Genomic DNA, 22,791 nt, shown 5'->3' with positions numbered 1-22,791 from the left:
CGCACAATCTCATTGTATGCGGACGATGTCCTTCTTTATGTATCTGATCCTCTCTTATCCATTCTGCATATTCTCCACACTTAAAGAAATTGGTAGATTGCTATAAACTCGACCTTGATAAAAATCACCTCTTACCCATAACAACTACTGCCAGCCAAATTGTTTTTCATTTTCTACCATTTAGAATTACAAACAATACATTTGGTTATCTTTGTATATCTGTTACAAAATCTGATTCTCAACTACTAAAGGTCAATTTTACTTGTGGATCGTACCTGACTGGATCTTATTTGCTGGTCCGCTATGCTCTTCTCACTAGCCAGACAAATTAATATAATTATTAGTCTTCCAAAGTTTTTGTATTTTTTTCAGTGCATTCCATACTTCCTCCCAAAGCCTTAAATCTTGATAGCCATATTCATGATTTATTTGGAATAGTAAAAGCTTGGATCTGGAAATTTTTTTTACAGAGGCCAAATGTGCATGGTGAAACTTTCAACTTTATTACTAGGCAGCAAACATCAAAAGCTTATTAAATTTGTTCCGTGATACATCCTCCTTCAACATTGCTGCTTCTTTACTAATTTAATCTAGGTCTTGTTTATTTACACTTATTGTTTCTGAAAATAATATTATAGGGTTCATTTAAAAAATGTTGGTTATGATGCAGCAGCGATGATCTAATTATGAATTATCCTGCAATGACATTTTAAGCCTCGTTTAAAGAATTAAAAAATCCAGGCCTGTGTCAAATTGACAACCATCAAATCTGCCAACCTTACCTCTGTCACCTTTTTCACCCTTGTGTCCCTCTGGACCAGGAAGGCCTTGTTCACCTGTGTCCACACATAGAGAGAAGACTGCTTTAAAATTTGGGACATTAAGAACCAATACCAGTCACTGTAAAGTAAAGTACAGTAAACTCATTGTAGACTGACACTATAAACCAATGATACAACATTAGATGGAAAAAAGATATTACACTAAAATATTGTAGCCTATAGACAAAAAGTTTCCTTTATGGCATGAAGAAACATGGCAACATGTTTACTGTCATCATTAAATCTGAAGTATAAAAGTACTTAAACAGTACAATCCACTAGATTTCTCATTCCAAACTCCACCTTTTTCTTTAAAGATTTTAAGATCTACCTCTTTCTCCTTTCAGCCCTGGGAATCCCATGTCCCCTTTCTGTCCTGGTCTCCCAGGTGGTCCTACAATGTCTCCATGTGCTGTGGAGGACAAATTCACTTGTTGTTAGAAATCCTAATTCTCACATCTTTCAGCTACTTTATCTTTTTTCTTTTCACTCGTAACATTTGCAAAGTAAACGCTACTTTTACTTTTGATGTATTCCACTAAATCAGTGATGTTTGTGTGGGAACCAAACAATCGGCTATATCCGGGAGGACCTGGAGGGCCGGGTGGTCCCTGTGGTCCTTGAATGATGCGTTCCTCATGGTTCCGTTGGATTTCACGTAGCAGACCATGAGCTGGAAAATAAGAGAAGTTAGTGTCAACCATCACCTCTACCCATTAGGTTTCATTGTAGATTTTGATCTGTGATGTGGAACATCGTAGAACAATTGCTCACATTTAATGTATTCCAATAAATCTGTGGTGTTTCCATGGGACCCAGACCATTGTCTGTATCCAGATGGACCTGGGGGGCCTGGCGGTCCTGGAGGTCCTTGGAAGACACGACTGTTGTACTCCCTCATAATGTCGTGTAAGACACCGTGGGCTGCAAATGAGAGAACACTGTGATGCAAGTAAATGCTTTTATGCAAACCCCAAAAAATAATCAAAATTTTCAGACTGGAAGAAAATTATACTGTATCATGAGCAAAAATGCATTAGCATTTAGCATCAATAGCAATGAGGGTTTCAACTTAAGCATTAAAGACTGTCATTCTTCTTTGTGATACATTTACAGCCTGTCATCATAGGGGTTTTTACCCAATGGCAGCACTCCAACCATTAAAGCTTATACGACTTACATTTGATGTATTCCACCACATCCACGACATGTTCGGGGGAGCTAAACCATCGGCTGTGTCCAGGCATTCCTGGAAGTCCAGGCGGCCCTGGAGGTCCTTGAACAACTCGATCAGAGTCTCTCACAACATCACGGAGTAGACCGTGGGCTGCATGTGGAGGACAGTCATGTAAGAGTAGGACATATAATATTGACAGCAAGGTTCAGAGAGAGAAAACCTGTCATTTGCGATGTGGTACATAACAAACTTCCTCTAGATCACCTACATTTGATGTAATCGGTTACTTTGACAGCCATACTGGAGTAGTCTCCGGTCTCCAGGCTCCAGTCTCTGGCGCCAGACACACCTGGCTCACCCTTGTATCCTGGGGGTCCAGGAGGGCCTGGAGGACCTGGAAGTCCAAACATAGCTGCTCTCGAACTGTCCCCTGGAGACAATAAAACGTAACATGTCTTCAGAAGAAGTAACAACTTAGTTGACCATGGGTCATATTTGTAATGCAGACATGATGCAGACAGATTGTTGAAGTGACATTTTTGTGAATGTCAATGTCAGGATTGTGTCTCAAAGTAATATTTTTGTATGGATGTGACAGTAAGCCTCATGCATGTCGAGGGTTTTTTGTCTACAACACAATGCCACCTTGTATGCAAGGGCGTCACTTTGTGATGAAAAGTGGTGGGGACGTAGGGGCTCAGATTAGTGTTGTGAAGAGACTCTTAGCTCGCGAGACATCACGATACGCGATATTAGGTTCACGAGAATGAGACGAGTGTTTTAAAGATATCCTTAATGCCGAGATATATAAGTGGGGGGGCATCCCCCAGGAAATTTTGATCTTTTAACAGTTAATTTCCTCCCTTCTGGTGATATTTTCTGCACCAGTTTCTGGTGGAAATATTTTTATTTATGAAAACAAAAACACAAAATTCAGGTAGGACTTCAGGTAGGATTTCAAAATATATAAATCTAACAGATCAACTTTTCTTATGTAATATCATCCCTGCTGAGGCAACACATATTTATGATTTAGTCTTAGCCTCCTTTTTTTATCCTGTTCACAGGTAGTGAATGTAAAATTTGGCCAAAAAGAAACTGTGTCAAGAAGTTGTTAAAGTTGCTGACTGATGCATGGATGTTTTGGGGTCATTTTAAATTAGTATTTTTCTTAGCTTAAGTTACTATTTTTGGACATTGCACATTTGTTTCTTCTATATTTTAATTGCATTTCAGAATGTTTCTTTAACAATTTATACTTTAAAACGTGGTGGGGACAAAGTCAGCCATTTCAAAAAGTGGTGGGGACATGTACCCAAGCATCCCCAGTGTAAATAACACCTATGCTTGTATGTAGTAACGTTTCCCCCAAACCATACCATAATTGTTAAACCATGCCCTTAAACAATTAGCCATCCAACATCCAAGTATTCCTTTAAGCTCACTCTTTCTGTATTCTTGTCGTTCTGCTTTGAGCGTCTCTCTGTTGGAATGCTCAGCATTGGAAACCACTCCGCCGATTTGACCAGGAGGGCCCTCGGGTCCAGAAGCACCAGGGGTTCCTGGTGGGCCGCTGAAGGAAACACCTTTGGGAAGACAATGGAACAGATGTGGAGGCAGCAAAATGTATAAAAGTATTTCCTCAGAATTCCTCATGAACTTATGAAGCTAATGATTTCAGTCAATCTCACTTTGCAGGTAGTCGCGGATGTCTGAACTGATGTAGTTCCCAAATCCTGGTGGGCCAGGTACACCTGCTGGTCCAGGTGGGCCTTGTGGTCCAGGGATACCCGGGGGACCAGGTGGCCCCTGAGGACCCACAAGTGCTTGATACCCAGCTAGTTGACAATGAAAATTACCATCTGTTAGCATTAGAATGGTACTAGATCTAATCACTTCATACATAAACATAAACCCTAAAACCTTAAAAACATCATTTTTACAGCTGCACTACGTTGTATTTGTGTTGCTTACTTGACAACAAGTTTCCAGGAGGACCAGGAGGCCCAGGGGGTCCTGAGGGTCCAGGGACACCTACGGCGCCCCTCTCTGATGACAGACAGGACCCACAGTCAATCACAATCACCAACAGGACACCTTTTTAGTAGGCAACCTGTAGGTCACTCACCATTCATTAGGCTGAGGACACGTTCAACCACCTCCTGGGTGTTGACTCTGTAACTGCCAGCGTGCAGAGACCCAGGAGGTCCTGGTGGACCGGGAGGACCAGCAACGTATCTCCTCACTTCCTCTCCTGGACACAAATAATTGACACATTTTGGCAAAGAGCCTCACTTGCTATGCTCTCAAGAGCTGGGTATCAAACCAACGAACTTCCTGATTTTGAAAAAAATCAAGTAAATCGTCTGTTTGTACATAAAAGTACAGTCAAAGCTAGTTATTTTCTTTGACTAGGTCTTTGCCTATTACATAACCAATGGCTACCAGTAAATAATTACCACATGTCAACTTGAAAAATCCTTGTAAAGTTGACATGATGTCCAAAACACAGATCATTAACCAAACATAAAACAAGACTATCCCATTCAAATGTATCTGAATTTAAATGGGATAACCGTCATCACCCGTCATCATTAGCATGACAGATTCAAATTTTTACAATTCATATACAAACATGGCTGGCACCAATATGATCCATTACACAAAATGATGAAGAAATGTTTAACTTTTCATAAATTTATATGTGGCCATTAAAATAAAATATTGATTTTAGCTGCGAAGTATTCCATCGCTCAGAAATTTGAGGATGTTAACCACCCTCAAATGAGACTTACGTTGTAATAGGTTGATGATGTCATTGATAGAGATGGAGCCAGGTGGACCTGGAGGACCAGGAGGGCCAGGAGTCCCATCATATCCTCTACCTGGACCTGAATAGGTAAGCGTTAAAAGGTGGTTTTCACCACTGTTAGAAAAATGTAGATTTTCACATACAAACATCCTGTGTAATCATAAATTTAACAATATTGTGTAACTTGTCATACTCTGGATGTAGGCGATAACTCGGTTCGCCACATCATCCACCAGCCCGTCCCCTGCGGGCCCTAGGGCGCCTGGAGGACCAGGAGGCCCAGGAGGTCCAGCCAGGTACTCCCTGATGTTACTACCTGCATGTCAAGACAATTTTATATAAAACAGATCACTTAATTTAGCTCTTTGTTTCATTTGATCGTAGTACTGCATTAAGTAGACGAATACCGGTACATAGCTTACTCTGAAGGTATTCTGCGATGTACTGGCCCACATCAGGTGATCCAGATCCACTTCCATCTCTTCCAGGTGCACCAGGTAGGCCTGGGGGGCCGCCTGGTACGACAACACAAATTCTCAAAAATATGTCATGTACATGTAGAAAAGGCCATACCAGCCTCGAATAGCAATTTTAAAGATTCTTTTCAAAGATTAAATAACTACTATTATGACAACTGCTAACTTTTTAGAAGGTACTAGAGCCCGACCGATATATCGGCCGGCCGATATTATCGGCTGATATGAGCTAACTGCATTTAATCGGCATCAGCGCTTATAACAGCAGATATATGACTATTGCTAAAGAGACACAGATCCTTCACACATGTCATGAGTGTTGCCAAAGTCCTTTTAGGCAAGTCATGACACTCGGCAGCCATCTTGGCAACGCCTCCGGGCAGCTATTTCGGACTAACAAGACCAGGCTCCTATCTGAATGAATGGGGAGAGAGCCAGAACTGCACTTATACAGGTCATCAGGATAATGAAAACTACATGAATAGAATAAGCATTAAAATCTGATAAAAATCGCTGAAAATGTTTGACAACTTTGCCCCAAAATAAGGTTTAAAAAGCACGATTTGTTGAAATATGATTCCCGCTTTGGCTGTTAAAAGCAGACAATTGGCTTTCTAGCGGGAGGCGCGAGATAACCGCCATCTTTACCGTTTTGGGCTTTCCCCATAGAGTTGTATTGAGGATGTGATTGAGTGGCATGTCTCCTCTAAATTGTCTCTGGTGATGCATAGTTTGCCCACCAGAGGTAGCTCTGCAGCTCCTCTGTTAACAACACTGCCTCCATGCTCGTTCAAATTCGCCAAATAAATGTCCTTGTTGTGCGAACATTATATCGTTACCACCGGGCAGGAAAGGAGGAGAAGACAGCAAGCAATCCTTCTGCATCTCTGTTCGAGGAGAGACCAAAGACATGAGTGGCAGTTTTCTTCCATAATGGCCATCTGTATCAAAAGATGAGCTGTCACGGGAGATAATTGTGTCCTGATTTCAATGCATTCTCCGTGCATTTGTTTGATCTGAAAGTCCGAACCATCCAAAAAATGCTTTCACGCTAGAAATGAACCAAAACATCGTTCAGTTGTATCCGGACCGAGACTACCTCTTTTGGTCCGGACTGTGGTCTAGCGGAGGTTTCACACATCTAAATATTCTCTAAAATCATGACATGTTACAGCAGCTAACGATGCACATTGCTAAATTAGCCACAAAGCTAATGCCGCATTTATTAGTGGAGGAGCACTAACGTTAATGAGCCATAAAACTATTGCTTCTGATGTAATCTAAATATATCTTCGAGCCGCCTATCTGCATTTTTAATCGACTCTAAAACATGCTATATACTATATACGGCATGTTGTAGAGCCAGCTGGTGGTTGAGAAATGGTTCTCGTAGCTTTGGATATTATCAAAGAGTGATGGTACACTAGATGAATAAACTAGATGTGAATATGCTTCATTGAATGTAGTTATTTGGGCAGATTATGTGTAATGTAAAAATACATAAAGCCTACGCTTATTCTCTTTCAACCATATGTTTACAGTTGCATCTTCCTGCAGCAAACATTTATTGATGTGATTGATTGAAGTTGTTGAGACTGTAATCTATTTTATTAACATAATCCATTTAGGAAAATGTATTATAGCACACATACAGAACAGCTTTCACTATCGGCCTGTTCTAAGTGTAGTTTATATATAAAAAGGGGTCTACTACTCTTTTTCACTTTAATATTGTCATCAGCCCCCAAAAATATCGGTTGGGCTCTACAAGGTACAATTTCACTAAGCAGCAATGAACCTGGCAGAGTGGTGAAAACTGCAAAAGCATGACTGGGGGTACTGAGAATAACCACTCCAGTTTTCAATATGTTTGAGTCCTTTCAGCTCTTTCTGACAGCTACCCCTATTTAGAAAATGCTTAAAGAATAATTCAAATAAATATCTTTTAGGTCATCTTTGTCTTATTGATAGTTGTCTTAGAGTATCAGCCATCAGTGTCATCCATAGTAGCTCGCTCACAGGCAAGTAGGGCTTCTAGTAAAGATATGATGGTCTTACCAGTGGAGACCCCAGGGACTCCCGCATCGCCTGCAAGGAACACATAACAAATATGACACAAAGTCCAGCATTTTCTTTTCCAGACTTTCTTTTCAAGGAGATTCAAGGAGACAGCACAGACAGAAAGGGTTTGTGTGTAACCATTCATTATGGATAAATCCAGTGTAATAACACTTGAACAAAAGATAAAGATTTGTAACAGGTCTGTAAGACAGAATTTGAATGAGTTTACCTTTAGGTCCTTGTGGCCCCTCTGGACCCATAGGTCCAGGCTGACCTGGGAAACCTAATGTGAAAACAAAATCACTGATTCATCATCTGGTAAAAGATCTTGGAGGTTCATTATTGACCAAAGAAATATCTCCATGGTAACTGAGTAAACCCCACCTGCTGATGAAGGCCACAATATGTGGCTGAAAGGTCCAGAAAAATACAGGAAGTGAATTTTTTACTAATTTTCTACAGATAAATCACAGTTCCTCTAATTTTGTATTTGCACACAATACCTATTCTTAAATGAGTTAAGACTGCCATAGCAGATCTTCTTTATAATATATTTAGTAACAACCCGTATCGTCTAAAAGTTGTTGACATACCAACCTGGTTCTCCTGGACTTCCTGGAAGACCCGGTTGGCCTGGTTCCCCTGAAACATTCATCTTTAAATTAAAACTGAGATTGTGTCTGTTTTAAAGGCCAGTAGTTTCTAAACACAATAATGCATTCAGTTGTTTGTAATTTATTCACCTTGGTACCCTTGGGGTCCTGGGCCACCTAAGGCAAATTAATGATAAGATGAAATAAGTTTTCCTGAAAAGGTTCTTCACAATTTGAAAGAAATATCCTAATTCTTATCTTGACACTTTCACTAATAAGTTCTAGACAGATACATCGAATTTCTCAAACCTACCTGTGGAACCCTGCGGGCCTTGGGGTCCCGGAGGTCCCGGTGGTCCGGCAAAAAAGGTTTCTAAGACAAAACAGGGAAAGAATGCATGAAAATGCCAAACAAAAGCAGTAAAGGCGATTTATAACATGTCCAGCTGTTGACTTACAGTACATTTGAAAGGAAATTCCTATTCCAATTTATTACCTGATGTAGGGACAAAGCTGCCAGGTTTTCCTTTCTCTCCTGGAGGTCCAGGTAAACCAACACATGTGAGGACAGCAAGAGAAACATTACTTTTTATCCTGACATTGCTTAAATCAGAGGTTTTTAAAGTATGGGGAACCCCAGGAGACCTTAAGGGAGCTCCAGATCCCATCAAAAAGGGTAAGAATTTATTTTCACTCTAATTCCATCAATAAGTAACACAATGACAGAACATATGACTGGTTTGGTCATGGGTTTCATACACTTAACATCTTATCAGATAGACCTTTGGGCAAAATCTTATGAAATGAGGGTAAAATTTTTGTCAGTTTAGGGGTCCTTGGTGTGAAAAGGTTTTAGAACCACTGGCTTAAATCATCCTGTATGCTGATGATCTATCTATCTATCTATCTATCTATCTATCTGTCTGTTTGTATTGCAAGTTGCAAGTTACTTGTTTACCTGGCTCTCCAGGAGGACCTCTTTCTCCCGGAGGACCTTGTTTTGTCTCACCTAAACAAAAGTGACAGCAACATTTGAAGTGTCATCAGTTTGATCTAAGCCACTGTACCATTTGTTTGGAAATGCCCTTGGTATGTTACAAAAAGCTTTGAACATACCAGGAGGACCTTGATCACCAGGTACTCCAGGAGGCCCTGGAGGTCCTGGTGGGCCTGGAGGTCCAGCGACTGAGAAAAGTTCTGTAAGAAATGAAAACACAGAGGTCATAGCAGTGTGCATTAGTGTATATTACAGTGATATTCTTGATACCACATCCAGACATTACCAAAGTAACAAATTAAATAAAAAGAGAGGGACTCACTGTCTGTCTGGGTGGCACTGACACCAGGCTCACCAGGTTTTCCTTGCTCTCCCTTCTCCCCCTTTTCTCCTTTCTCTCCTTTCTCTCCTTTCACTCCTTGTTCTCCCTTTGAACCTAAATAATTATGTCAGTGTACCATCATAAAAAATAACAGTATGTTCAATGTGATTTAACAATCCTTAGGTCCATCTAACAGTTGCAACTTTTCAGATGCCTAATCTGGGTTAGGAGTTTGAATTTACCAGGTTGTCCTGGGATACCAGCAGGGCCAATGGGACCAGACAGACCAGGGGCTCCAGCAGGACCTGGAGGCCCAGCGGGCCCTGGAGGTCCAGGGATGGCCACAGTACCAGAGCCACCTAGAAACAAAATGAGAGAGACAAACACCAGTTACCCTTTATGAGACACTTTTCTATGGCTTAAAAACAAATCCACAGTACACTCTGCTCGTCTGTGTGTTTTTAGTACAAGAGTCGATGTTCTTACTTGAAGTGATGATTTTACCAGGTAATCCTGGTTCACCTAAAAGACAATGTAATGTTAGATTTCATAGTAAAACTATACATTATAGACAGATTTAAATTGTTATATTTGCCTTTAAAATTCTTCATTAGAGAGTTTCAGTGTCAAATCATAACACTAACATTTTAAAACCTTAATTAAAGGCTAATAGTAAACATTCAATTCTTAGTTTTGGCAAAAAAACAAAAAACAAACTAGAATTAACCCCTAGTTTCACTAATGTATTTCTCACATTTACATATGTTAAGAACTTGAGTAAAGTGTAAAAATAGTAAAAATAACAATGACAGCTGGTCTATCAGTTGCTCCACCACTTTGGCTGTTAAACATGGATAGATTTTCATGAACCTTTATACAGACATGAATGGTCCAGAGAAAACAACTTAAGTCATTCCTTGACTGTTCATCTTGTTCCATCAACAGGTCAACATTTCTCTTTTGACCTTAGCAACACTGTGCGGCATCATGCTGTACTCTTTGTGTTTTTGTGTTTGCATGGTTTCGCCTTTTGCATGTATATATGTTTATATTTCGTCCTACACAGCCATCTGAGATAAACGCCTAAACCCCAATAAAGGCAATATATACGTTTTAAATTAGCAATGTACCTTCCACTATCATTTGAAAGAAAACAAAGGGGAAGAAAGTGAAACATGTTATAGTAGGAAGTAAGCATAAGCATATTGTCATTATATGTATATAATGAGAATATTCTTGAGTAATAAACTTGCATAACCTCAGGTGTGCTATCTAAGTTAATGACTCTTGTGGGAATCTGTTTGTTTAATACATTTGGTACATCTCATAACCAAAAGCTTAGACAGTAAGCTGAGTGGTTATGGAGATAATTGTGCAGATGCTTTGGTTTCTTGTTTTATTGCCACTTTTATGTCCAGTACATGGCAGGGTGATGTGGACAGTTTTTACTTTCATTAGCAAGGAAATGAGGCATTACCTTTATCACCAGGCTGTCCTGGATTTCCAGCAATACCTGTGGCATTTGGATCAGAAAACAAGTATAACAGATTGTATTTATTGTATATTAAAATATAAAAATATAATCTTTAAGGAGAGTAGAATTTCATTTTGGTATATATTTTCATACCTGGGGGTCCTTGAAGCCCAGGGGGACCTTGGGGAAAAAAGATCTTTGTGAGGTTTAAGACAGATGGTTTTGATTTCAGTGCAATCAGTTAAACATAAACTACCTAAAGTTCCTCAGGCAATATTAAACACAGTTCATTACATCACAGTTGATTAAGTATGCTGCCATAATTAGACAGTGTTGCGGTACCTTGGGGACCAATATCTCCAAGAAGTCCAGGTGGTCCTCTCACACCCGGAAGTCCCATTGGACCCGTGTCACCTTACATTCAAACAGAGCGACTGGATTTTACAGAGCGATCTTTACTGAAACAGCAACTGTGATAAATCTTTTGTGGTCTTTCTTTTTACAGCAGCTGCAGAAAAATGTGAAAATGGTTTTGTTCCAAAACTGAAAGGTCTGCTTTCTGTAGCTGCAACCGATATCTAAACGAACAGACACATGATCTGTCAGTGGTGTAGCATCATTAAACCACTATGTGCTCATACACTCTACTGTACTTTTCACATCTGTTTAGCTTTCTTTGCCAAATAATGTGATATCACTGATTTGCCGTTTTGAGTGACAAATCCATCCATCTTACAGCACTCTTGCATGGTAACAGCACACATTTCAATCCAAGCAACTAACATTACCATGTCAGAAAGTATCCAAGCAACTCTCTCTCACCTTCGATTCCTTTGGATCCCTTTGGTCCAGCAGGGCCTGGTATTCCAGGATATCCTGGCTCACCTTTAGTCATGAAAACGGGAACAATCAAAATCCTTTTTCTGAACCCATACAATTTTGTTACGAGGGTTTGTAGACTTGTTAAAAGCAACTTACTAACCCTAATCCATTCTTATTATACATTTAACAGGATAAAAATACACAAATACTGAAATTGTGGAAATTTTATCTTTTCTTTTTTTTTCTATTATTTTCTCCTGTTATTATGGTCATACCAGACAAAGTGAAACTGTAGCAGCAAAACCTTTGACTTTGAGAGTATTGCATTGAGCCACGTGCATTTTTGTTACACACTGTCATTTGTTTAACACTTGCGCGCCTTTTTTAAACTAATTCTACAAGACTGTGTATCCTAGTTTATGTGCAATAAAAATAAGAAAAAGCCCAAAAGGCACCTTTTGTTCCTGGAGCTCCTACTTCACCCTGGAAACCCTTTGGACCCGGAGCGCCTGCAGACAAATATAACATATTTAATACACAAATGCCAATCAAAACCAAAGAATAGACTAATTAAAATAAAAATCACATGGAATGGAATTTACCTGGGCTTCCTGGAGCACCCTGCTCTCCCATGGCACCTAAATGAAACAGAAGAAAACATACTGGCTGCTGATTATTTGCATCATTTAAGGCCTTTTTCACATGTTCCTTATTAAATTACTGATTCTAATGTGTTTTCCCAACCTGACAATTTCCATTGTGTATACTAATGAAAATCTTTTTTTTTCATCTTGACACAACATTTTTTATTGATGTCACAGTTCACTGGTGATTTAAAGTTTAAATGGTCTGTAAATTGGCTAAACATGCAACACTCTGGTATGGTCCATTAAATGTTATCTGATCTGATATGCCATCATGACCTTTGACCTTACCTTTCAGCCCCACAGGTCCAGCAGCACCCGCAAGACCAGGATGTCCTGGCTCACCTTGAGATCCTGTCAAAACCAAGTTTCATGCTCAAAGGCTTACCCTGAACTAATAACTTTCCATATTCAACATGGGTAACATAAAAATATTTTCTACCTTTGTCTCCTTTCTCTCCAAAACCTGGTGGTCCAGTCTCTCCGCGGGGGCCCGTCGGCCCCTCCCGGCCCCTCTGGCCCGGTGGTCCCTCGGGACCTGGTTCACCTTCAAAAAGGAGAAGAGACTCAGCCAATGTTTTCTTTTTCCTAGTGTCTACTCATCCATAAAGAACAATGAAAATGAGCTAAACTTATCACTACCTGCACTTCCCTTTGGTCCCCTTGGTCCATCCAACCCTGGGTGACCCATCTGCCCGTGAGGACCTAAAGAAATTAGATATATGAGTAGAGAAGGAGGAGGCTATGAGTTTGCCAACTCTGCGGGAAGGAAAAAGCTACAACACATCTGTTCTCAGTCTTACCTGGCAGACCAGGAAAGCCGCTGTCACCTGGAAAAGACCAATTTATACCTGTTTATAGAGCTTAACTCTATGACACACTGAGAGGCTTGATATTCATAACAATTTTGAATACAGAAAGACATGCAGGACAATTCCTCACCTTTTTGTCCTAGCGGCCCTGGTTCACCTGTAAAGAAACATAACAACATAATGATGGATATCAACAAAATATACATTTTCAAAATAATTTATGATTCGTGCAAACATGCCTTTAGGTCCTGAATCTCCTTTCTCCCCTTTTAGTGAGTATGCAAGTGTTTCTAAAAGTAGAAAAAAATAGTTCCGTCACATCCAAGTCCACCAGGTTGTTTCACTGAAAGATTTATGGGCTTCTGTGAAGGCAGCTGATACCTCTTAAAGCATCCGAGCGGAGTTCAGCCCTGACCAGCTGCTGAACGGCTCTCTGCAGTTCAGCGCTGTCCTGTCTTGGTCCGCTCCCTGCATCTCCCCCTGGCCCAGCAGCCCCCAGGTTGATCCCATTGTCAGAGCGGGTCAAAGTAGAACCAGAGGAACTTCTGCCGATGTATGGTGAGTCCAGCGGGTCGATGATGTTGAGGCCTGAGGAGGCCGACAAGCGGCTGGACCTGGCTGACGCAGTGCCGGTGATGGCTTCGAGGGCGTCCACGCGATTCTTGAGGCGTTTCACTTCTTCACCTGTGAGGCCAGAGAGAATATGATGGACATGTTCAGATCACCTTCAGTGACCCCTATAAAAGTAAATAACATGCTGCCAGAGAATCCATGCGGTGGAGTTGCTGTCTTACCCAAAGCGATGAGTCCAAAGAGGAGGCCGAGGAGGAGGAGCAGGCTGAGCAGGAGGCCGAGCAGCCACTTCCACCAGCTGCAGCAGGAGCAGAAGCCAAAGCCTGCTTCATCTTTACTGATCTCTGAGAAACAAAAAAGTTAAAAGACAGAGTCACCTTTTTAGGTCCTGTATTTTTTCTCTGTACTGTTTTAGTTGAGGCGTTTACATTCATCCACATATTTCTGAGCTAAATCTCTTACTATCCGTAGTTTTTATAGTTCCTGTATTATCCTAATGCGCCACATTTTTCTTAAAAGAATAAATGGACGTTTTGGGAAATATGCTTTCTTAGTTAGATGAGAAGATTGATACCACTCTCATATCTGCATGCTAAATGGAAAGCTTCAGCCAGGAGACAGGAGGCCATTAGCTTAGCATGAGACTAGAAGCAGGAGGGAAATGGTGACGGTGGGGAGGGGAGACTTGGGGGGGCTCCCCTTATGCAATTGCTGGCTCCCCCACCCCCCTATTAACATATTAATTACCGACTTTAAGCTAAGCTAAGCTAATTACCTCCTGGATGTAGCTTCATATTTAGTGTAAAGACACCAGAATGGCACCAGTCTTCTCATCTAACTCTGGGCAAGAAAGCAAATTGCATATTTCCCAAAATGGCAAAAAAGCGAATAAGTGTAACCGTTCCTCTTTCTTTCCACTTATTTCTAAGCATTCCACTTGTCTTTCTCTGACTGATTCAACACATTGTAGGAATACAATGCAACACAATACAATACAACGTCCAAGGTTTTTCAGAAATTGTTAATCACAGCAAGAGGTCCTCAAAGACTTTTAATTCTATGATCTGATTAAGTAATTCTGCAGGGAATCAATCAGTTTTTGCTGGGGGTCTCCCAGGATTTGAATGTAAACTTGGATAAACAACAGGTTATTATAAAAATAGAAAAGTAAAAATGGGGCCATATACAGTACCTGCATAGGTGGCTTTGTCTTTTGTGGCGACTTTTAGGGGTACAGCTTAAAAATGAAACAGCAAATAATTACATACCAAACAAGATATATAATGTGTATGATACATCTAAAAACTAAGATTTAGTCTACATTTGGCATGTGTTCCTTCCTCCATTGAGCTGGATGATAGCTGTTTCTCTCTCTTCAGTGAGTCCTCAGAGTAGGTAGCTACAAGACAGAACAATTACAACAGGACGTTATCAATCATACATAGAAAATGATTGACAAGTGATTTTAAAATGGCAGTAGCAATAAAAGTAGCTGAGGCAGTGGGGAAGTATATCTGTGTTAGTTGTACTTAGTAGTATTTAATATTACCAGAAGTACTTGCAGGTACAGCAGACATGAACTGCTTCCCTGTGTCTTTGGTCATGACCAGCCGCTCTGTCTCCTTCCTGACGGGCATATTCTCCTTCTCTATCAGCACAAACTTAAAGTCTTTGCCTGAGGCCTCGTCATTAGTGGGACTGCTGGGTCTCACTGCGAGAAACATGACATTAAAAACTCAGAGATAATGAAGACCTACTGAGAGCACTGTAAATAAACAAACATCCTGTAAAAACTGAATTAACTATGATGCCTATGAAGACATTTTGAGCATCTACGTGTGCAAAGAAACATTAAAGACATTTGTTGTCACAATTTATAGTTGGATTTTGTGAATGATGACACTCTTATATGTCTGCATTATTTCTATTCTTATTTTTATTCTAAAACTTGTAATTATTTCTAATTATCAGTACTTATTTCTGTCCATGAGCTGCTGCAACATCTGAATTTTCCCTCTGCTGTAAATTAATGTATATTGTAAGGGCTTGTAGTGTCCAACAAAAAGTGTTTAAACTACCTTTTACAAATAAAAAAGTTAATGAATCTGTCTATATATCTAACGCCTCACCTGTGGTTGTGCTGATTCCAGCGCCAGATACATTTTTCTGCACACCGTAAACTGTAAAGAGACAAACGGACATTTAGACAGTAAAAAGTAACGTTATGGTACTAAAGCTTATAGAACACATAGCTTTTTTTACACTAACTCCGCTGTTTCCTCATTACATCTTGTGAAATTAGTTTGGTTGTTCATTCACTAACTTTTTTGGAGCGCAACTTTAATATGATCGATATAAATTTTATTTATAAAGCACACTTAAAACCACCAAGGTTGACCAAGGTGCTTTACAGGATATTTTAACAAGTTCAATATTGACAACTCTAAAAAAGGTCAGTTGAGCTTTATGCCTAAAACATTTTCCTTTTCCCCGGTTTTCGTTGTTGCAGGTAGACAATACCAGGTGATTAGAAGAAAATCCATGCATATGTTTTGTTTTTATCCGTGGCTGCAAATCACGGCTTTACCTATTTGTGAGTTTGTTCCAGCGGGGGAGAGGATAGCGGAGCTGGTGCTAGCCAGGTTATTCTGGACACCATACACAGGAACTGAGACAGAGGGAAAAACAACATGGTGATCTACTGTCAGGACCAAGCTTAGGATGTGAAATCCCAGTGGACTGTGACCTGACAGGAAGAGGCTCACCAGTGCTGCTAGCAGATAGTCCACTGTTCACGGGGGGAGAGCTGAATGTCAGGTTGTTCTGGACTCCTCCTGGACATGACAGAACAGAACAGATCTCTCACAGTTGGCAAAGAAAAGAAAAACTTCAGGCCCAGTTCACCTGTACCTATTACTACATCTCTTTCAACAGGTGAAGATCCATTTATGCCCTACGGTCAAATCTAATGTTCATTGGTCCATCATGCCACAGTGAAGAAGATGCTAACTGGAGAGACTGATTTACCATAAACAACTAAATGTCTTATTGTAAACAACCTTTGCTACATAGAGTTTTATTGGAAGCATCCGATAAAAGCCTTTGTGCAATACGTTTCTTGTTGTCGTCTGCGTTATTTTCATTTCATGTTTCATGTTGCATATCTCACTAACCTTCTAACACTTGATTCATTTACACCACATACATCTACACTGTTCTATTTTTTCCCCCAAACCTTTCATATATTCTAGATTCATTACACATAAAGTGAAAACATTTCTTTTTTGTTTTAATTTTGATGATTACAGCTTACAGCTCATGGGCATCAAAACTCTAGTATCTCAAAATGTATTAGAATTTCAGAATAATGAATTTATAATACAGAAATGTCGACCTCAGAGGAGCTCTAATCAGCTAATTAACTTACAACACATGCAAAGGGTTCCTGAGTCTTTAATCTCCCAGTCTGGCTCTGGTGCTCGCACTGAAACTTTCCATGATATTTTTTAGATGCACCTGCACGTAGAGAGTGTTTCTCTTCAAGTGTGAATGGAATATTTTTTCATCACTGAAGACTTTTTAGAAAGTTGTTCCTTCTGGATTTAAAGGGGCGGTTCACCCAAATAACAAAGAGATTTTTGTGGTATGAAGCCATGCAGATAGTTTTATAAACCTTGAGAGGAGAAATCAACTTTTGAAACCGATTGCATTGAAAAAAAAATGACATTAGCAACATTATCACATTGTTTTTATTCAAATAAAACATGTCTTGGTTATTTCTCTGGATAATCCACAGACTTCAGTGTTTCATTCTGCAGTATTTGAGTAAACAGGATGTTGTATTTTTGGAAAGGAAAGCTCAGTTTTTAAAATGTCATTTTTAACTGCCTTTGTATTGGTAAAACAATTTTTTTTTAATAAAACATGCTTTGATAAGGTATGATCCTGAGAATGGTTCCATACAATGTTTGTTTTAATTTCCTCTGGCAACAGGTTGCTGATGCTATTGATTGTCCTACATGACTGACCTGACTGGTAAAGGGTGGAGGTAGTGGACAGGTTGTTGGGATTGGTATTGTAACTGTAGCTACTGCTCACACCTCCTGGCCAAATGCTGCCGTAGTTGTCTTGTAGGGAAGACAGAAAAATAGAAAAAGTAATTAAAAACTGAGGGCATGTGGAATGCAGAAATCACTGTAAAGAATCAAACATTACAGTTTCTTCTTCCTGGTATATAAAGGAAACAACATTTAGAAACAATATAGATATCATAATCAACATCAGCTAGCATTTTCAAAAACATAGCACTCTCATGATCAAAAACGGAGAACTAAAACTCAAACTTGCAATGACGTCTGGCATTAGCAAGTAATTTTCATTCAGTGCTATCACAGCCTTTGGAGTATGAACTTCAACATGATCATTAAAGAAAATAGACTTGACAGCTGATTGGTTAAACCTGTGGGTGAGCTCTCAGACATGGTCCTAGTGTCCATGCTGGCCTTCCTGGGGATCGGCAGCGTGTTGGAGCTGGTGCTGGTGGAGCGGTTTCCTCTCAGCAGACGCTTCACATCATCCAGCTCCGTCCCTGCACAGCACAGGCATCCAGCTACCACTTACTTCAAATTCAAACTGATTATATTTCACGATTCACATTTTACAACAGTCTCACAGTGCATAAAAGCGCACACAAAAAAATCTGACTGCATGAATACACTCACAGCTTGCTGGAGGAGAAGCACTCTGGAGCCTGGCTCTGATCGCACTCTCTGAAGAACAGAGAAATGGTTCATTAAATATCATCATTACTTGAATCTATGATAGTAATCTGCAAAGTAAAGGTACAAAATTGTACTGATGTGTAATTTTTGTTTAGGCTCTGTACCTCTGCTCTGAGTTCTACCTCTGGTGGCAGAACTTGATGTTGTACTTGAAGTGTCTAAAAGAAAAACAAATTCATTAAGCTACAAATGTCAGCACAATATTGACCCTGCTTTGAGTTCTGTTTTGGGCTCAATTTACTTCAAAGAAAAGTATCAGACTATTCAGCTGCCAATTGATCTACCACGTTCAAAAGCTAGCCTACTTTGCCGCTCCTTTACTTGGCAAGTTTGTCAAAAGGGGAACTTACTGTACTCCTTCCTGCAGTACTCTGGAGAAGAGTTTGTGCTTGAACTTTCTGAAACATGGTGACAAAAGTAAAGATCCTGTTAGCCTTCAGTTTATTTTCTCCTATCCAAATGCTGTGAAGTATTGCTGCTGGCCTTTCATTCAAACTACCAGCAAAAAAAGACATGACAGTTCAGTAAAGAATAATTGATCTTTGACCTGTGACTAACCGTCAAAGACCTCAGAGAGGGCTGCTGCCATGGTGGTCATGCTCTTCCTCTCTTTTGGAACAGATGAATAAGTGATTGCTGAGGACGATCCTCTCTTCGCTTCCCCAGATCCTCCTGAACTGTATCTGGTCTTCGGCACTGTTGAAACTGTCACACCATCTAGACCCCCTTCTCTTTTTCCTTCTCTGCCACCACTCATAAAACTTGAAGACGTGCTGGAGGATTCCCTTCCAGCAGCCCTAAAGCCTGCCCCTGGGCCCCAAGAAGCTGCTGAACTCCCACCACCCGAGGACACGGCAGAGGAAGCTCCCAGAGTAGTGATGCTGATGCCCCCGGTGCCCTTGCTGGTTCCGGATCCACCAGAGCTGGCGGCATGGGAGCTGCTGGATGTAGTCAGAACTGAGCTGCCTGGACTGCCATAGACTCTCCCACCAGACCCTCCTGCATTCAGAGAAAGATCACCTGGAGGAAAAGAAAGGAAATAAAAAGAAAGGCGGAGATGATTTGCCCTCTTGTTATGATAAATGATAAATTACAGTGATCATTTATTAGATTTTATGTCAGAATATCATCCTTGTGTTTTTCATCTAACCTTTAAAAGGCAGATCTTATCCAATCCCTCATCATATACTTAAGTGACTTTGCCCACTGGAGCTGAGGAGGGCTAATATCTCGTGGCCTGAAGCCAGTTTCAACTACAAGACTGCACTGGCAAAGGTAATATGTGACCTATAGCGTGAACACCCATTTCAACTTATCAAATAACATTCCCAAGGTAACATGACTGAGCATGTCTTATTACTCTGTACCATTAAATCCTTCCACTTTTATGTGAGATTGATTTATGACACTCACATTTAATGTAACTGCTGCTGGTGTAGCCCAGGGCAACAATTTTTTTTTTCTGATAAAAAATTATCAGCTGTCACCTGGAAGCTTGACGGGCCTCTAGCTCCCTCCAGTGGCAAAATATTGTATATAGTGTCACTATAATTCTTTGCCTAACCCCAACACACATTAAAGGTGCATTGCTTGATGTTTTTGGCCCCATTGGGGGCAGCAGAACAAGCCATAAACATAACGCTGAGAGACAGTATATTTTGACTACCAATATATTTAAATCCAATAATCACACTCCTTTTAGCTCTTTTTTTGGTCTCCATTTACTGCAAAGAAAAATATCAGTTTCTTCGGCTGATAAACAATCTACTATGTTCACAAGCTAGTTGCTAGCTTTGAAAATCATTTGTTCTGTGCTGGGCAAGTAGCATCCAGGTGATTTATTAAAACGTTCAGCTGAAAACTGCTGCCCGCTGCGTCTAGAAACGAGGCTCATGAGAGCGGCTAGACTACAAGCACAGCTGATCCAAATCCAGTTCTAGCACAGACCCAGTCCAGACATTTTTAGCAGGTCAAACAGACCCAGGTGAAACACAGGCAGCCTCAGCCAGTGAAAGCACAGCCAGAGGTCTACAGGCAGTCTCAGATACAAGCAGCTCAGACTCTAATGGAGGATTGAGTTACTGTGCAGAGGTCCATTCAAATCAGCAGTGGTGTTTTCTAGTAGAGGTTTCCATTCAGGCTTATTACAGAGACAGACTGTTTTAAAGGAGAGGCGAGAGCACATGTTTACATGGCTCACAAGTCAGGTTTGTGGGCCCCATAGCAGAATTTTTCTTAGGTGGTACCATAGGTGTGTGTGCTTATGCTCTGGTCAAAGACCTTTCTGACATAACAGCGCTACTAATAATGGGCTAAGCATGGAAAGCTGATGAGGCACATACTAACACATGTCATACACTTCAATCAAAAATATATCAACATGTACATGGGGAATGAGGGGGTCTGTGCCTCAGTAGAGCTTTATTTCTAGCAACGCCCCTGTGCATCACTGTATTGCCTTTTTGCATTTCAGCACAGCCACAGTTATAGTCCAACACCTTACCTTTGCTACTCCCTCCAGCACCTTCACCAGAACTGACAGTCTTGACTGTAATTAGATTGTCCATCCAATGCTAGCTGTTGCGAAAAAAACAGAGGCTACACATTATTTTCTGCTACAAAGGATTCATGAGAAAAACGTCTGTTATGGGCTTCTGGGTGTAATGTTAAAAATGTTAAAGACTAAAACTAGAAAAAGTAGATTTTCATTACGTTGAATTGGAACGTTATTGTACCCTAAGGCAGTATTTACACACACAGTCCCTTTGAACAAGTCATATAGTTTCATTTCTCATAGTCATATTTCTTTCCTTTGTAGCCATCTTTAGAATCCACCATGCCTTTGATTTGAAGGCTTCACCTGAAGCTGTATAGAAAGGGGGGGTAGCTCTTTGTTCACTTGATGAATGTGACTTTCCTTTGAACAAAAAGGACCTACAGTATAATAGCAAATCACGACAGAAACTCAGTTGAGACAGGGCTGAGGTTTCAGCCATAGCTGGAAGGAAATTGCCCACTAATCATACAGTCTGAGTCTGTATGACAGAGGGAGCTCTGCTCCTGTGAAAGAGACATGAGCTCCACAAAAAAGCCTCATTAGAAAAAATTATGGGGAGCGCTAAAATATCAAAAATGTTGGTTCCACTGTTTTTTTTCTTTGTAAATGTTTTTTCCTGTACACTAGTAAAGCACTTGTCAACATGTGTGTTTATTCAAGTTAGAAGATATTGCAGTTCACTGACTTTATTACTCATTATCCCATAATGGTTCCTTGTTAACTTGGTTAACTTGAGAAAAAAAATCGTGTTGCCATTATTTATTAATGAATAAAATGACTAACTGTGTTGCTCTTACACTGGCAGTAAAAGACAGCATTTGGGACAACTGACAGTTAAAATGCATCCTGTTTGACTCTCCAGGCCAATAAAGCAATAATTTATCTGAGATGACTGGTCTTTTTGGAAATATTAACTTGATCTAACAGGAGAACTGGGCATTCAGCTCTAAGCATCCAGCACTTACCACCCCCAAACCACATCCATGCATCCACATGAAGTTATTTTTATCTGAGATGAATGGAATATCAGGTATAGCCAACATTTCTACATTTTCATTTCACAGTGTACATTTGCCTGGCACTCATACATGCACAATTTACATACATTTCTCAAATGTGTTATAAACAACTACAGCGCAAACATCAAATCTACCCCTAGCAGATAGTAGGTCTGATGTTGAGTTTTACATTGTTGAAAACCTTTCAAGCGATTTGGATCTCTGCTGGGAAACAACTGGGTTTCATTCTGCAAACAGCACATCTTTTTGGTCAAGTGCAGTTTTGTTATTTAATCAGGTATTGCAACTTCCTCATCCCCTCACTGTATTTGGTATTATGTTTGTTTAAATATACATGTGAACATATAATGCATATAATTTATACCTTCTATCTTAGAATCATTGTTTGTATTAGATGTTCACAATGCGTAGATTTCTCGTTTTTTTTAAGGTTGCTTCTTTTTTCTGTCCTTGTATTTCAAACAAATATTTTGAAGATTCAGTTTCCCTGTTTGGGATCAATAAAGTTGATCTTCCCTTATCCAGTGTTTAAAAGTCATCAGTCATTTTCTAACACAAGTTCAAAAGTAGTTTTAAACATTCTTTACAGACCATCTGTAAACGTTTGCTTTATGGCTGTAACTTCGGAGAGCATTTCCAACTTTGATAACAAACTGTAGTGAGTTTTGCTTACCTTTTAGATCATTTGTGCAAAAATGATTCCTGCCACTCTTATGTTCCCTTGCAGTAAAAACGTAATCGGTCTTTTCTATTTACCACATTGCAGTGTACAACATCCAGGTGCTTAAAGAATACGCTGCACTGTGCCAGGGACTCAAATGTGCCTGGAGAGTTTATGTATTGGCTTTGT

General features: G+C 40.1%; 1 protein-coding gene across 3 annotated transcripts in view; it reads right to left on the bottom strand.

Annotated features, from left to right (window-relative positions):
• The window catches only part of LOC119899792 (collagen alpha-1(XVII) chain-like), a 24,433-nt gene extending 1,642 nt beyond the window's left edge, over positions 1 to 22,791 (bottom strand). The window contains exons 1-52 of one of the 3 annotated variants that reach the window (XM_038714545.1): positions 22,615 to 22,791; positions 20,869 to 20,942; positions 18,924 to 19,385; positions 18,716 to 18,763; positions 18,470 to 18,523; positions 18,306 to 18,353; positions 18,044 to 18,172; positions 17,613 to 17,711; positions 16,350 to 16,418; positions 16,172 to 16,252; positions 15,714 to 15,764; positions 15,134 to 15,295; positions 14,906 to 14,983; positions 14,777 to 14,821; positions 13,806 to 13,928; positions 13,393 to 13,695; positions 13,251 to 13,301; positions 13,142 to 13,168; positions 13,003 to 13,029; positions 12,842 to 12,904; positions 12,642 to 12,746; positions 12,491 to 12,553; positions 12,158 to 12,193; positions 12,011 to 12,064; positions 11,556 to 11,618; positions 11,076 to 11,147; positions 10,887 to 10,913; positions 10,737 to 10,772; positions 9,746 to 9,781; positions 9,502 to 9,618; positions 9,260 to 9,373; positions 9,057 to 9,137; positions 8,899 to 8,949; positions 8,437 to 8,475; positions 8,254 to 8,313; positions 8,091 to 8,117; positions 7,945 to 7,989; positions 7,577 to 7,630; positions 7,345 to 7,374; positions 5,233 to 5,325; positions 5,004 to 5,126; positions 4,794 to 4,889; positions 4,127 to 4,252; positions 3,973 to 4,047; positions 3,690 to 3,836; positions 3,444 to 3,584; positions 2,267 to 2,428; positions 2,002 to 2,148; positions 1,596 to 1,745; positions 1,339 to 1,494; positions 1,153 to 1,233; positions 783 to 836 (exon numbers count right to left, since the gene is read on the bottom strand). In XM_038714545.1, coding sequence (XP_038570473.1) covers positions 783 to 836; positions 1,153 to 1,233; positions 1,339 to 1,494; positions 1,596 to 1,745; positions 2,002 to 2,148; positions 2,267 to 2,428; positions 3,444 to 3,584; positions 3,690 to 3,836; positions 3,973 to 4,047; positions 4,127 to 4,252; positions 4,794 to 4,889; positions 5,004 to 5,126; positions 5,233 to 5,325; positions 7,345 to 7,374; positions 7,577 to 7,630; positions 7,945 to 7,989; positions 8,091 to 8,117; positions 8,254 to 8,313; positions 8,437 to 8,475; positions 8,899 to 8,949; positions 9,057 to 9,137; positions 9,260 to 9,373; positions 9,502 to 9,618; positions 9,746 to 9,781; positions 10,737 to 10,772; positions 10,887 to 10,913; positions 11,076 to 11,147; positions 11,556 to 11,618; positions 12,011 to 12,064; positions 12,158 to 12,193; positions 12,491 to 12,553; positions 12,642 to 12,746; positions 12,842 to 12,904; positions 13,003 to 13,029; positions 13,142 to 13,168; positions 13,251 to 13,301; positions 13,393 to 13,695; positions 13,806 to 13,928; positions 14,777 to 14,821; positions 14,906 to 14,983; positions 15,134 to 15,295; positions 15,714 to 15,764; positions 16,172 to 16,252; positions 16,350 to 16,418; positions 17,613 to 17,711; positions 18,044 to 18,172; positions 18,306 to 18,353; positions 18,470 to 18,523; positions 18,716 to 18,763; positions 18,924 to 19,385; positions 20,869 to 20,932 — 4,645 coding nt within the window. In that variant the 5' untranslated portion in view covers positions 20,933 to 20,942; positions 22,615 to 22,791. The remainder of the gene's footprint in view (positions 1 to 782; positions 837 to 1,152; positions 1,234 to 1,338; positions 1,495 to 1,595; positions 1,746 to 2,001; positions 2,149 to 2,266; positions 2,429 to 3,443; positions 3,585 to 3,689; positions 3,837 to 3,972; positions 4,048 to 4,126; positions 4,253 to 4,793; positions 4,890 to 5,003; positions 5,127 to 5,232; positions 5,326 to 7,344; positions 7,375 to 7,576; positions 7,631 to 7,944; positions 7,990 to 8,090; positions 8,118 to 8,253; positions 8,314 to 8,436; positions 8,476 to 8,898; positions 8,950 to 9,056; positions 9,138 to 9,259; positions 9,374 to 9,501; positions 9,619 to 9,745; positions 9,782 to 10,736; positions 10,773 to 10,886; positions 10,914 to 11,075; positions 11,148 to 11,555; positions 11,619 to 12,010; positions 12,065 to 12,157; positions 12,194 to 12,490; positions 12,554 to 12,641; positions 12,747 to 12,841; positions 12,905 to 13,002; positions 13,030 to 13,141; positions 13,169 to 13,250; positions 13,302 to 13,392; positions 13,696 to 13,805; positions 13,929 to 14,776; positions 14,822 to 14,905; positions 14,984 to 15,133; positions 15,296 to 15,713; positions 15,765 to 16,171; positions 16,253 to 16,349; positions 16,419 to 17,612; positions 17,712 to 18,043; positions 18,173 to 18,305; positions 18,354 to 18,469; positions 18,524 to 18,715; positions 18,764 to 18,923; positions 19,386 to 20,868; positions 20,943 to 22,614) is intronic. The other 2 variants (XM_038714546.1, XM_038714547.1) reach the window with 2 other exon arrangements.

Source organism: Micropterus salmoides, unplaced genomic scaffold (assembly GCF_014851395.1).
Source record: "Micropterus salmoides isolate LMB-PRFRI ecotype aquatic unplaced genomic scaffold, ASM1485139v1 Ms_hic_scaffold_12, whole genome shotgun sequence".
NCBI lineage: Eukaryota > Metazoa > Chordata > Actinopteri > Centrarchiformes > Centrarchidae > Micropterus > Micropterus salmoides.
This window is presented reverse-complemented; position numbering and strand designations above follow the sequence as displayed.